The sequence below is a fragment of the Impatiens glandulifera genome, chromosome 5 (assembly GCF_907164915.1).
Source record: "Impatiens glandulifera chromosome 5, dImpGla2.1, whole genome shotgun sequence".
In the NCBI taxonomy this organism is placed as follows: Eukaryota; Viridiplantae; Streptophyta; class Magnoliopsida; order Ericales; family Balsaminaceae; genus Impatiens; species Impatiens glandulifera.
This window is the reverse complement of record NC_061866.1, coordinates 14,434,893-14,449,715: the sequence shown is the minus strand read 5'-3', so window position 1 is coordinate 14,449,715 and position 14,823 is coordinate 14,434,893. Positions and strand designations below refer to the sequence as shown.

At 30.6% G+C, this 14,823-nt stretch overlaps 2 protein-coding genes across 2 annotated transcripts; one reads left to right on the top strand and one right to left on the bottom strand.

Annotated features, from left to right (window-relative positions):
- The first annotated feature begins 1,068 nt into the window (after window positions 1–1,068).
- LOC124938597 (phosphatidylinositol/phosphatidylcholine transfer protein SFH9-like) lies at window positions 1,069–3,339 on the top strand. Its single transcript, XM_047479068.1, has 11 exons — window positions 1,069–1,211; window positions 1,362–1,390; window positions 1,524–1,607; window positions 1,703–1,756; window positions 1,849–1,923; window positions 2,050–2,103; window positions 2,177–2,236; window positions 2,314–2,409; window positions 2,487–2,588; window positions 2,674–2,754; window positions 2,833–3,339. The coding sequence occupies exons 1-11, from the start codon at window positions 1,157–1,159 to the stop codon at window positions 3,118–3,120; spliced, it is 978 nt and encodes a 325-aa protein (XP_047335024.1). The 5' UTR covers window positions 1,069–1,156; the 3' UTR covers window positions 3,121–3,339.
- A 419-nt stretch (window positions 3,340–3,758) lies between these two features.
- On the bottom strand, window positions 3,759–6,114 carry LOC124938584. The gene is made up of 5 exons (XM_047479052.1): window positions 5,585–6,114; window positions 5,090–5,175; window positions 4,693–4,998; window positions 4,400–4,483; window positions 3,759–4,268 (listed from the first exon to the last, which is right to left on the bottom strand). The coding sequence occupies exons 1-5, from the start codon at window positions 5,924–5,926 to the stop codon at window positions 3,845–3,847; spliced, it is 1,242 nt and encodes a 413-aa protein (XP_047335008.1). The 5' UTR covers window positions 5,927–6,114; the 3' UTR covers window positions 3,759–3,844.
- Between the last annotated feature and the right edge of the window lie 8,709 nt (window positions 6,115–14,823).

Here is a 14,823-nt window from a genome sequence, read left to right as displayed (position 1 = left end):
ATTAATAATTTTTTTTATTTAAAATTTAAAAGTTATTTAACTTCAAAATAAATTTATAAAATAATTAAAAGGACTAGTGTGATAAAGGAGTTAATTTAAATTTAAAAAAAATATATATATAAAAAATTAGATGATAATATGATAAATTAATATAAAAAATCAGATAGGACATTATGTCTACCCAAATTTATTGGAACAAATTTTATAATTCAAAAAATTAAATAAAAAATATATATAAGTTTTAACATTTTAACCAACCAAACTAATAATTTTTGGTATGGTTAAACTTCAAATTTGATACCATATAATTTCTAACATTTTAAAATTTATATATATATATATATATATATATATTTTTTGATATATTGTTTGACATAAGGGAATTGATAAAGGTTGGTAAAGAGAAAATAGTTGAGTAATAAGGATAATTTATGAAACGGTGGATATATAATTATGATAATTTTGTTTTTAATCGTACAAATATACGAAAATCTCACTAGTCTACCATAAAAACATTAATTTACATGTATTAAAGTGAAGAAAATTTACCAACCTAGCATATTGATTTTTACCAAAATAAATAATTATTTTATGTTGTAATTAAATAATTTGACAAGAAAAATTAAAGATTTACCTAATTTAGTTATAGACGTTGTTCCGATTATTTTTTTTTTAAATCTAGAGTGAGAAAAAATAATGAGAAAAAATAATGATTGGTAATGATTTTGAGAAGGTGGTGATTATTTTTTGTAAAAAGACTTAAAGAGTATTGATATATATAAATAAAATAAAAATAATAATTTAAAATATAAGGTATTTTAATACTTTAATTTTTAATTAATAATTTGAGTAATGTAATAAAAAAAAATAAAAAAAATGAATGAAATGATATTTAATTTTGTGTAAAAAAAATTTAAAAACCCTCACCGAACAACAAAGGTCATAGAGTTGAAAGTTCATATAATGGTCAAGAATTTGAGCCTTTGTAACTATTTAAATAAAAAAATACCAGTTTGTTGACTTTGTTCCCCTTGTTGACTGACTCATCTCCTGGTTCACAATATATTTGATATTTCTAGCATGATCCTATCTCTTCCTTTCACATTCTCCAGCTCCAAATTGCAGTCTTGGATTGTAATATTGGAGCTGTGAGAGAATGGTGATCATAACTGATGAGATGATCAGACACTTTTTCAAGCTAATGGAAGAAAGTCAGCCTTCCCCCATTTAACTCTCGATTCCCATTATTATTTGATTTCATGAATTGACTTTATATGTTTTTAGTTTTTTTCATCTTCATCTTCATCTTCATCTTACCACTTAACTTTGTTTTTCTTTCTCCCCTGCCTGCCTGCCTGCAGTCCATGAGCCACTAAAAGACACCTTCAAGGTTTCACCCATCTCTGTATTTATAACATGATCCGATCTGCTTGTGCTAAATTCACTAGGGTTTCTGCAGTTTTCTTTCAAGCTTTTCTCTATCTTTTTTTGAAAAAGTTGGTTTGGTTTGGTTTGGTTTACAGAATGTTCATCAAGGGTATCCAAATGAAACTCTGAAGAGATTTCTGAAAGCAAGAGATGGGGACGTGGATAAGGCTTATAAAATGGTTAGATTATGAGTTTGATTATTACCCATTTGCTGGTTATTATTGAAAAAATTATGCTTGATTGATTGAATGAATGAATGAATGGACACCCACAGCTAGTTGATTTCTTAGAATGGAGGATACTGAATGAAATCGACACCATATTGACTGTGAGCTCAAATTTAATTGGCCTTCTCTCTTTTACCCTTTTAACCATTTTTTCTATTTGTAATCAATATGCATATTTATGTTCCCTTATCAGAAACCCATTCCTGTTGATTTGTATAGAGCTTTGCGTGAAACTCAACTAATAGGATTATCCGGTTATTCTAAAGAGGTTTGTTCTTCAACTCCATAAGAATTTAGGCCAAGAAATTTCCTTAACTTTGAGACAGACACCACCAACAACAACAACAACTTTGTATTCAATATTCATGTATGTGTTTTCTATTTCAATAAACAGGGTCTTCCTGTTATTGCTGTTGGTGCGGGTCTCAGCACCTATGATAAAGCCTCTGTAAGGACAACCTTAAATATAATGAAAATTGTTGAAATACCCGACAAAGGATGATTTGAATTCTTCTCATTAGGTGGAATACTATGTCCGATCACATATCCAGATGAATGAATACAGAGATCGTGTAATATTGGTGTGTAGTCGGTTTTCTTTTAGTGTTTTCCTTTTGAAAATGTGTATCTTATTTCTATTTACCCTTTTGAATTATAGCCACAAGCCTCTATAAAATTTGGACGGCACATTGCAACATGTTTGAAGATTATTGACATGACTGGCCTAAGGCTTACGGCACTTAGCCAAATTAAAGTATGGCTATGAATCTTTTCAGTTATCACCATTTACTAGTTCAAAAAACAGGTTATGAAACTGGTTTCATTTTTCAGCTGTTGACTGTCATTTTGAACATTGATGACCTGAACTACCCTGAGAAGAACGAAACATACTATGTTACCAATGCCCCCTACATATTCTCGGCGTGCTGGAAGGTTCTATTCGTCTTTCGCAAAAAAAGAAAAAGTCATAAAACTTGTTTTTTTTTTGTTGAGAATCAGAAGTTGAAACAAATTGCAGGTTGTGAGGCCACTCCTGCAAGAAAGAACAAAGAAGAAAATACAAGTGCTTCAAGGTTCTGGCAAAGATGAGTTGTTGAAGGTATTATTAAAACAAATTCATAAAAATTCTTCTTCTTAAGACTTTTCTCGCTGAACCTAATTAATGGAGGTTGTACAGATAATAGATTATGGTTCTCTCCCACATTTTTGCAAACGAGAAGGCTCTGGATCATCACGACATTCCAGGAACGGAATGAGCGATGATTGTTTCTCATTTGACCATGACTTCCATCAAGAATTTTATAATTTCATTAAAAAGCAAGCTGAGCTAACAAAATCTACAAGACCCATAATCAAACAAGGGTCTTTACATATTGACTTCCCCGAATCTAGTGCATGTGATGTCAAGATTGTTGAAACCATAGAGACAGAGTTACAAAGACTCGGTAATCAAAACTGTCTCTAAACGATGTCTCTAAACGATGATCTCAGTGTCCTGTTTATCTTTATAATAGATTTTTACTGAATGGCTCAACAAATGAGCTAGAGTTTCTATGTTGCAACAAAAAAAACTCTGTTGTAAGTTTCTTTAAATCCGTTGTGTTTGATGTCATGAACTTGTAATTGTTTTGTAATTGTTTCGTTCCGTTTTATCTGTAAAATCAAGTCTTACTCATGTTGGTTTTTTCCTTTTTTTTGTTTTTACTTCACTTCTACCAATTTTCATAGCTTTCCTTAAATAGTGCAAAGAATAGAAGATCATAGAAACACAGTTTTCTAATATGGGAACTGATTGTATCTAAACTTTTTCTTTTTTATCCGGGTTTAATCTCGGGGTGGTTATTACGATCCTAATAAGACAGCATATGTATATATACTTTTTGAAGTTTCGATCCACAAATTTCTCTACAAACATAGTCAACTTACATTGAGTCTCTGCACTGTTTTCAGAAACAGGATTTGGGTTAGGATTACCCATTTTAATTAATTATCTAAGACCTATTGGATCATCTGTCAAATACATTTTAAGGTTGGTTTATCTCACATCTACACCTTCAATATTAAAAGTATCATAATTTTGTATTTTTACAGTTGCTATATTGGAAGACTGAACATGTTCATTTTATATCAAATTCTAATTGATAAGAATATATACATATTATTGTCTAACTATACCCATTAACCCAAATCTAGTTCATCCGCTTATAGTAGCCATATGCGAATGCAACTGAAACCGCAGCAACAACAACAGAAAGAGTGGCATAAGTGTCATCACGCTCCCAGCTCTCGAACCAAGTAGGCATGTTGCAGATTCTTCTAGTAAAAACTTTTCTACTATAACTGCTCCTCTTTTTACTTGTACTTTTATTGTTATCATCATTCTCGGATCTTGTCTTTGTCCTTTTCTCGTTGTTTCTGCCACTTCCGTTTGTTTTTTCTTGGGATGAGGTATTCTGACAGCAATAGAGGCGCCTTCCATTTGTTTGGCAACAACTATTAGTCGATCCAGTTTCGGATTTATTCATGCTTCTTCCAAAACTCGCCAATCCGTTTTGTTTGAGTCTAGTCTCCTGGGCTGTCTTCTGATCTTCTTCTGATAAACCCATCTGTCCCCTGCAATTGGATATCACAAAACTTATGTTAAATACTAAATTTTAAGTGATTTGAAATGATAATTATTGAACGAACTTAGTTTAAATAAGTTCACCAATTAAAATCAGCTTGTAATAAGAAAAAAGATTCACCTCCAAAGATAATCAACAATTTCTCCCTTCCCAATATGATGTTCTAGCAACAAAGGCACATCGTCAGGTGTTACATACCCATACCTAATCGAATCATGATGGCCAAAGGGTGTTTATCAACAATTGTTCATTTGAAAACACATCTTTTTGTTAGATTTTTCATCCAGATGTGAATCCAAGTGGAATCACATTTCAGAATTTTGTAAGAAAAATATTATAAATGGTTGATAGTTTTTTATATAGAGAGATCCAAATACAAAACAGAAGTGTTTCTAAATAGGCCTACTACTTACCAATGACCAGTTACATTCCCATCCATGGTTGGTCCAAATATGATCACATTCCCTGCATATTTATGTCCTCCAATGTGGGAGCATGGGCTAACCGACAGTTTATTCTGAAGGCCGCGTAATTCTACATCTTCTCTAAATCTAGCGATCAGGGGTGGTCCACAAACACCACAACGCTGGTCCCTGGACCCATGAGCACAAACGAAAACATAGAAGCCCCTTAGGGACTCAGGAATTCCAGGAAGCCAATCTCCGTCCTTTACCAGAACTTCTTCAACAAACATTTCAACGTCAAAGTGTGTCAATCTCCTGCATTTCATAGGAAAACAACACCCGTCCAAATGGGAAACATGTTTTTATTTTTTTTTTACAGAAACCCAGTGAAGAGTAAAATCATGACCTGTATATGATCATGTCTGGAAAGATTAATACATCGCCATTTGATGTCTCGGTTCCATCGTGCCCCTCGCATATGGTTAACCGTGTCTAGATAATGTGTAGTAGAAGATATGATTAGAAACATTGAAAATTCATGTATACTACTTTATAATATCTCCATTAAACTCTATACATATATATTCATTGAATATCAATCAGTTCTTGTCCAATGTTGCTCTAACCGGTTTAAAGGTTTCATTTATACATCTGTATCAAAAAATGCATCGCGGGTTTTGAGCAAGAACCCCATTAAGATCCGGATATACAAGTGTTTTCAAATGAAGGCAAACCAACTTCTCATTGAAAGGAAAGTATAAACAGTATGGATATGCATTGGAAACAAAGAGAAGAACAACAGCACACATACAAAATTGACTGTCTATGATGAACAACAGTCCCCCAAGCATCAAAATCTTGATAAAATGAAACCAGATTTAATAATAGAAAACAAACATACCGTTTTCTTCATCTGGGCTTTCCTGGAGGCAAGAGTTGAAGACAGAAGCCTAGGCAAACGATCGAATTCAGAGGCTTCAATACGAGGAGGCCAAACCTGAGGATTCTTGTAGCAGAGGAAGACATGACGATCGTAGGTCTCGACGGTCCCGACCAAGGGAGTCTGACGAAACCCAGTCCGGGTGAAGGAGAATTCGGAGTCACTGCTGATTCCGTCGAGGAAACCCTCGTTCTGGAAGCTTCCAGAAGTGCTTCCAATCTGGTAATTGGTGCTGGTGTGATCATGGAGGTAACTTTCTCGTCCCCCCTTGACTGAGATTGGAGATGAAGTGGAATCGTTCATGAATACAATCAGCGTCGCTATGAATCAAGAAAGGAAGAGTATTTTATCTTTGTGGGAAGTAGATGAATCGGTTTCTTCTGCTTTTGGACGGAGAAATCGCCGTCGCTGTTCTACTGGATTCGCCGGCCGGTGTCGGCGGCGGGTCAAGTTCCCAAATTTTAAAGAATGAGTTTTTTTCTTTTTGGTAGTAAACCTTGATTTTGTAAAAATAACATATTTGAAAATTGGAATGCAATCTATCTTTTTATTCTATATATTTTTTTCTAAAAATATTTTCTTTTTTATATTAAAAAAAATTCAACAATCAAGTAAAAATGTAACATATTGAGCTATGTTTGAAAGTAAATTTTTATTTTGTCAAAAATAAATAAATTTATTTGATAAAAAAATTTTAATGACAATTTCCTAATATCATAATCTAAAAATTAATTTTTTTTATCAATTTTTATATTATTCAATAACGTATTTCATAACAAGTACAAACATTATATCATTTTTATATTTTATTTTTCACAATTTAAAAGAATAATTCAAATTTCTAAAATTATAATCTTTCAAACAAAATATATATATCAAAATTTCCACTCATAAGGGAGAAGTTGAATAGAACTCATCAATTACATAAGAATATATTAAGAAATGATTAAATTAGTTAAAATATAGACTCTTAAGTAACCATTCTAGTTTATTTTTTTAATTTTAAATTAGTTAAATTCTTATCATTTTAAATGTATATTTTTAATATTTTAAAATTATAAAATTTTACAGAAATAAAGTTAATTAAAATTTAAATATTTAAAAAATATTTATTTTTATTCAAATAAATAAGTTCATTTAATCAGATTTTATAATTATAATTTTTTTTAATGTTATTTGCTTATTATTTTTTAAATTGATTATTTTTTTTAATTATAAAACGTAACAAAATAAAATTTGGGTCACCCAACAGTCAATTTTTTTTCTATTAAATAGCCATTTGTATTTATTTGCTGTTAATTCAAACAAACGGAAACAGAAATTAATTTGGTATTAATGTAAAAATGTAATGAAGGCAAAATATTTGCAATTAAGTTGCAAAATTACTATTAAATAGCCATTTGTATTTATTTGCTGTTAATTCAAACAAACGGAATAAGAAATTAATTTGGTATTAATGTAAAAAATGTAATAAGGCAAAATATTTGCAATTAAGTTGCAAAATTAGGGAATTCCCTTTAAATGTATAAATATATATATATATATATAAATATATATATATATATAAATATATATATATATAAATATATATATATATATATATATATATATGCAATTTTTTATATAAAAACTAATTTGAATCTTAAAATTAAAATAAAAAATTGACTAGTTTTACATCAAGGGTAATTCAAAATGAATATTATTTTATTATTATTATATATATATATACAGTTTTGAAGACTTCACGTTCATAGCTTATAGGCTCATAAATACTTTAAATGGGTGCTTATAGTGGATCACCCATTATAAATATTGAGACTTTTTTACTTGTAATTCATCTTTTAATTAACATAAAAAATGTTAGGCACTTTTATTTTATATAATAAAAAAAATAGTTTAAATAAACAAACTTTTCCCTTTTAATATTTTTGTACTAGAAAGATACATTCTTTAGTTGAGTATAAAATTGGTTGTTTATAAAAATTTACATAATCATATTCATCTCCTTTATTATTGAGAAACTAACATGTATTCCGTACATTTGCACGAGTAATAATATAAAAATCGAGAAAATAATATTACGGTAAAAATGTTTTTATGAACAGGTCAACTCACAATCCAACTCAAATATCCAATTACTCTCACACATATATTCAAATTAATCACAGCTCTCGACCCGGCAATCCAGACACTTTAAAAATTAAGCATCATTATATATATAGATTTGTTAGTTAAAAAGTTGAACTTATATTTTTAAAGTGTCCCGCGTTCATCAAATTTGGTGTTGAATTTAAAATATAAAGTGTTATTAGCCTAGTTGGTTATAATGTTGTACTTGTTTTGTTAGGTTGCAAGTTTGAACCATACCTATAACATTTTTAATTTTTTTTAACCGTTTAAAATTTATGGGCGGGTCAACCCACAATCCGACCCAAATATCCATTTACTCTTAATTATATAGCGGAACACTTTTAAAATTAACCATCATTATATATATAGATTAGTTAGTTAAAAAGTTGAGCTTATATTTTTAAAATGTTCCGCATTTATCAAATTTGGTGTTGAATTTAAAATATAAAGTTTTATTAGCCTAGGTTGTTAAAGGGTTGTACTTGTTTTGTTATGTTGCAAGTTCGAATCATACCTATAACATTTTTAATTTTATTTTTAACCGTTTTAAGTTTATGGGCGGGTCAACCCACAATCCAACCCAAGTATTCATTTACTCTCACATATATATTCAAATTAACCACAACTCTCGACCCGACAATCTGAAAACTTTAAAAATTAAGCATCATTATATATATATATATATATATATATATATATATATATATATATATATATATATATATATATTAGTTAAAAAGTTGAACTTATATTTTTAAAATGTCCCGTATTCATCAAATTTGGTGTTAAATTTAAAATATAAAGTTTTATTAGCCTAAGTTGTTAAATGGTTGTACTTGTTTTGTTATGTTGCAAGTTCGAATCATACCTATAACATTTTTAATTTTATTTTTAACCGTTTTAAGTTTATGGGCGGGTCAACCCACAATCTGACCTCAAGTATCCATTTATTCTCATATATATATCCAAATTAACCACAACTCTCGACCGACAATCCGGACATTTTAAAAATTAAGCATCATTATATATTTATATATATATATATATTTATATATATATATATTTATATTTATATATATATATATTTATATTTTTATATATATATATATTTATATTTATTTATATATATATATTTATATATATATATATATTTATACTTTAAAGGGAATTCCCAAAATTTACAACTTAATTGTAAATATTTTGCCTTCATTACATTTTTGACATTAATATCAAATGAATTTTGTTTCCGTTTGTTTGAATTAACAGCAAATAAATACAAATGGCTATTTAATAGTAATTTTGCAACTTAATTGCAAATATTTTGCCTTCATTACATTTTTGACATTAATACCAAATTAATTTCTGTTTCCGTTTGTTTGAATTAACAGCAAATAAATACAAATAAAATATTACGGTAAAATGTTTATGGGCGGGGCAACCCACAATTCGACCCAAATATCCATTACTCTCACATATATATTCAAATTAATCATAACTCTCGACCCGACAATCCAGACACTTTAAAAATTAAGCATTATATATATATAGATTTATTAGTTAAAAAGTTGAACTTTTATTTTTAAAATGTCCCGCGTTTCTTCAAATTTGATGTTGAATTTAAAATATAAAGTGTTATTAGTTTAGTTGGTTAAAGAGTTGTACTTGTTTTGTTAGGTTGCAAGTTCGAACCATACATATAGCATTTTTAATTTTATTTTTAATCGTTTTAAGTCTATGGGCGGGTCAACTCACAATCCGACCCAAGTATTCATTTACTCTCACGTATATATCCAAATTAATATATATATATATATATATATATATATATATATATATATATATCTTCTCTCACCTAATATAATTAATTATTTTTGTTCTTTTTTTCATATTATTTTCTCTCACCTAAACCCAAATACACAAAAAAGAATAGCTAATTGTATTTTATTTCTCTTCTCACTCTTTAATTGAGTTAGAGTGAGTTTTGTTCGGTGTGATATCTAACCTCGAATTTTTGTAATCAGGAAAATACTTTCAATCATCAAGAAAATACTTTCAATTTGTTGAAATCATCAAGAAAATACTTTCAATTTGTTGGTGGATCTTTTATTGTTTGTACCCTCTAATTGTATTTGTGATTTTTTTTAGAGTATTTGTTTCCTTTTTTAGAATTTAAGAGAGATGAAATTATAAGATATTAATTATTTTTTATATCTATATATATATATATATATAATGACGCTTAATTTAAAATGTTAGAGAAATGAAGGGTGGTTATTTGATCATTTACCGATCTGGGTCTGATAAATCCTATTTTTTTCTTTCTTCGATGGAAGGTTAAGGGTCAATGTTATTGTAGAGCCGTATGCAATGCACAAAAGATGCCCGTACGGTTGTTCAATTCAATTTTTTTTTCTTGTTATCCTTTATCTTTCTTTTATCTTCATCATGCGAGATAGAAGAACTTTTTATTCTGTTATATCATCAGGGTAATGATTCATCAACCTGCTACTTCTTTTTATGAAGCACAAACGGGAGAATTTATCCTGGAAGCGGAAGAACTGCTGAAACTGCGCGAAACCATCACAAGGGTTTATGTACAAAGAACGGGCAAACCTTTACGGGTTGTATCCGAAGACATGGAAAGAGATGCTTTTATGTCAGCAACAGAAGCCCAAGCTTATGGAATTGTTGATCTTGTAGCAGTCTAGCAGTTGCTGAAAATAGTATAGATTTCGCGTAAATCCGCTATTTTTTATTTTATCTTCTTACCCCAAATTTGATATTGAAAAAATTCAGAATTATCTGGTTAGGATCAATCTAAACCAACCCATTATGTATATGTCGATCGATTACGTATTAATCAATATTCGATTGATTGGTCTAAGGTTATCGACAAAAAAGATTTGTCTAAGTCACTTCGTTTCGTTTTGTCCAAGTCACTTCTTTTTTTGTCCAAGTTGCTTTTCTTTTTGTCTAACTCACTTCCTTTTTTCTTTGTGAGTTTCGGGAATATCCCCATTCATAGGTCCGAGATCTACATCTATGAATTGAAAGGTCCGAATGATCAACTCTGCAATCAGTTGTTAGAATCAATAGGTCTTCAAATCCTTCATTTGAAAAAATGGAAACCCTTCTTATTGGATGATCATGATACCTCCCAAAAATCGAAATTCTTGACATAACAGATGACCAATAAGATTGATTAGTCATCAGGACTTGAAGCGGGTTGAAAAGATCAACTCTATAGAGTTTTACTATCTATTACCCTAATTACCGGGGGTTGATAAAAAAAAAGTGGATGATTAGGAAGACCAAGGTACACAAAGGATTAGTAATGTAAATTCTAAAATCTATCCACCTGGATATTTTTACATAAAAATTTTTGAATTGGGGCTTTAAGTTAGTAGAAATTTTTAAGCAGCACTCCCCACGATTCCGATCCAGAGTATGCTCCTAGCCACCGATTAAATAAATAACTATCAGGAACGAAGGAATCCTTTAATTTAGCCTTCTACCCTTTTCTGAGAAAAAAGAATAGGAATGAAAAAGGAAAATACAAAGAATCAAAATGGAATAGAAAAGAAGAAGGATTTTTTCTTCTTTCCTATATATAACTTTAAAGAAAGAGACTTCTTGTTATGATTCAGTAATGTCTAATTTTTTTATAAAAAAAAGTGATAGTTTGAAATATATATTGATCTTCATAAAAAAAATTTTTTATTCAAGAATTAAGTTATTAATCTGACCCATGACCAATATGAAGGAAGTTCCGGGAGTTACGAAGGAAGCTTCCAATAAGATTTCATTCTTGAACAAAAATCAATTTTTTGATTTATTTCATCTATTCCATGACCGGAACAGGGGAGGATACACGTTACACCACGATTTTGAATCAGAAGAGAGATTTCAAGAAATGGCAGATCTTTTCATTCTATCAATAACCGAGCCGGATCTGGTGTATCATAAGGGATTTGCCTTTTCTATTGATTCCTACGGATTGGATCAAAAACAATTCTTGAATGAGGTATTCAACTCCAGGGATGAATCGAAAAAGAAATCTTTATTGGCTCTACCTCCTATTTTTTATGAAAAAGAAATCACACTATCTCCATAATCATTAACAAATTAATTATTTCTCTTTTATAATAATTATTTATCTTAATTATTTTCTCTCTCCAAATATATATATATATATATAAATTTCTTTCCTAATATAAATATATTTCTCTTCCTTACTTTAATTATGTATTTTTTACTCTTTCTTACCATATAAATATTTATATTTTTTTCGCACTAATAACATAAAATATTTTTTTTATCAATAATTTTATATTAAAATATATAATATTACATAACATATTTATTTTTATATTTAATAATAACAATATATATATATAATAATGTTTAAAGTCAACATGCACGTTAATCCACGGATATATAATTCACATCATCAATTATTTTCTCTCTCCTCTCTCATTCTCTTTATTTCATAATTTCTCTTTTCTAATAATTATTTGTCTAACAAAATTCTCTTCAATATGATTCAGTTTCATGAAGTTTTCAAGCGCATCCTTTTCTGTTTCATTGAGTTGTTCATCACTATCATCCCTTAATAACCTTTTCTGAACCTCTTCCAGTTCTTCTCTAGTAGCCAGAACTCTATTAGAGATATTACTAAACTTCTTTTTGTCACAGATTTGAAGATGATTCTTCAGGAGCTTAAGCTTCTCAGAAACCGTATACATGTTGGATTCCCTGACATCTGTAGACCATACGCTTTCGAGAATACCCTTGAATTTTTCGTTTTCCAACTAGAAATTGAAAATTTTAAAGGGCCTTTTGAACATTTTTCTTTTTTCAGAACAATTTAATCGGGCAGTGATTAGATATACCCGAATTCAGAACATGAAGTTGACTTCTCGGAAATTGGTTAATTCAGTTCTCATTTACCAGACATCTGTCAATTCTACTTCTTCTAATTTGCTCATTCTCTCTCGTAGAAGACCAAGTGAAAAATTCCCAGAATTGGTAGGCTCGATACAACCCATATCTCTGATGCAGTCATTAAAGTCAATCATATCCCGAGTTATTTCAGATTCTAGGCTACGATCAGATTCGTTTCTAGTTACGTTGTAATCACCGAGGATAGTCCAAGATTTATCACTATTGATCCAGTTTCTAAGATATTTCCAGAGGAGTCTTCTGTTAGTGTTTGAGTTGCTACCATAGACAATAACAAGATTAAACATGGTTCATGTGATTCTGTCTTTGCCCTCCACCAGGATTGCTTAATCATTCGAAAAGAGAGTCTTGACCTCAGCAACTTTGTTATCCCAGATAACCCAAATTCTGCCCGTTTTTTCATTTGAGTTATGAATGATTTCCCAACTGCTATCAATACACAGCTTGCTAACTTTCTCAGCATTCCGACTTTTGACTTTTGTCTCAAGAATACCCATAATAATTATCTTCTTGTACTCAATGATCCTCCTAATTTCTTTACATTTTAGAGGGTCATTGAGTCCCCTTATGTTCAATGTCACTATATTCATGAATGGATATAAGTGTTGGGTTCCTGACTTTCTAGACTGTCTTGGACCTCTTCATCAGAGAAATCGTAAGTATCATTTTTCTCGCTATCTTCAATGACTACAGCTTGATTACATGGAATACTATTGTCATTGAGTGGGGGTTGCCTCACATAGATCTCATCTTCTCCCGTTATAGAGTCAGTGGCTTCTAGAACTATGATCTTTCTGTTTTGTCTTTGATTTTCAGCTTGTTCTTCTTTAGTAGGTCTTTTCTGACTTTGAACCTCTTCACTAATAGATTCAAGTCTGTTATCGATTTTAATTCGCCCTACTTCAAAACCAAGGCTCAATGCCTTATTCAAGACCAAATTGTCTTCTTCTATACTTGATCTTTTCATTTTTCACAAAACCCAAGATTTCTTAGTCCATTCTCAAGAGTTTCTTTATTGCTTGTTAGTTTTTCAATGTTTTTTTGTCCAGGATTCTCATGTTCATTATCTCGAAAGGTGGCTCTAAGCCCATAGATCCGATCATTTCGAATTCTGATGACATTGCTTTTTCAGTTCCTACTTGCATTACTAGAATTGTGAAGAGTGGACTCACGACCTATTGGAGTGCCATCAGAACCAATTTTGCTTGTTTCATATGGGCCAAGTATTCCCCGTCTTATAGATATTTGAATTCCAAAAACTTTAGAACTAGGACATGTAGTTGCATCAAGACTAGTTCTTTGATCAGTATTGGGACTAGTGGAGTTAGGACCAATAATAGTATCATCCACAATAATAGGACTTGTGCTAGTATCTGGACTAATATAGTCGGAACCAGCAATGGTTGCACCTTTTTCATCAGGACCGGTAGTAGCAAGTCCGATAGCTTGAGTAGTATCAGGATCAGTAAGTTTAGGACCAGGCTTAACATGGTCAATATGGCTAGGTACGGTAGCATTATGAGAAACTCTAGGACCAGTGTGGCTATATACAGCTTTATCAGGACCGATACCTTGACTAGGACCGACGTTTTGAACATGACCTATTCTTGAGAAAACAGAATCCCTAGGACCGGTGCCCTGAACATGACCGATAAGATCAACGTTAGCAGGGCCAACTTGTACCCTTACTCACTTCATTCTTTTTCCTATCTTCTTCCTTACCCTTATCTGTTATTGTTTTTGATTGCCCATCATATCATTATCAGTGCGTTCATTGTTGTTAAGTTCAGACTTGTTCATATTTCTCTCAACCTGAGTCTGGTTAGAGTCATTAATACCGCCTTCTTGAGCGTTGTTATTGGCATTTGATTTTAGATTATTATTGACTGGACATTTATTTCTAGCGTGTGTGAAAGTGCTACACCATATACATCGATTTGATTTCCATTCATATTGTACTCCAATGTCAAATAAATTTCCCAGTCTATCTTAAAGTTCAAGCTTGATTGAAAGAGAGCTACTTGGATGGATTTCGACACTTACTCTGGCCACAGATGCACGCTCGTAGCCTTCCATTGTTGGGTCAAACATAAGTGGTTTGCCTATAA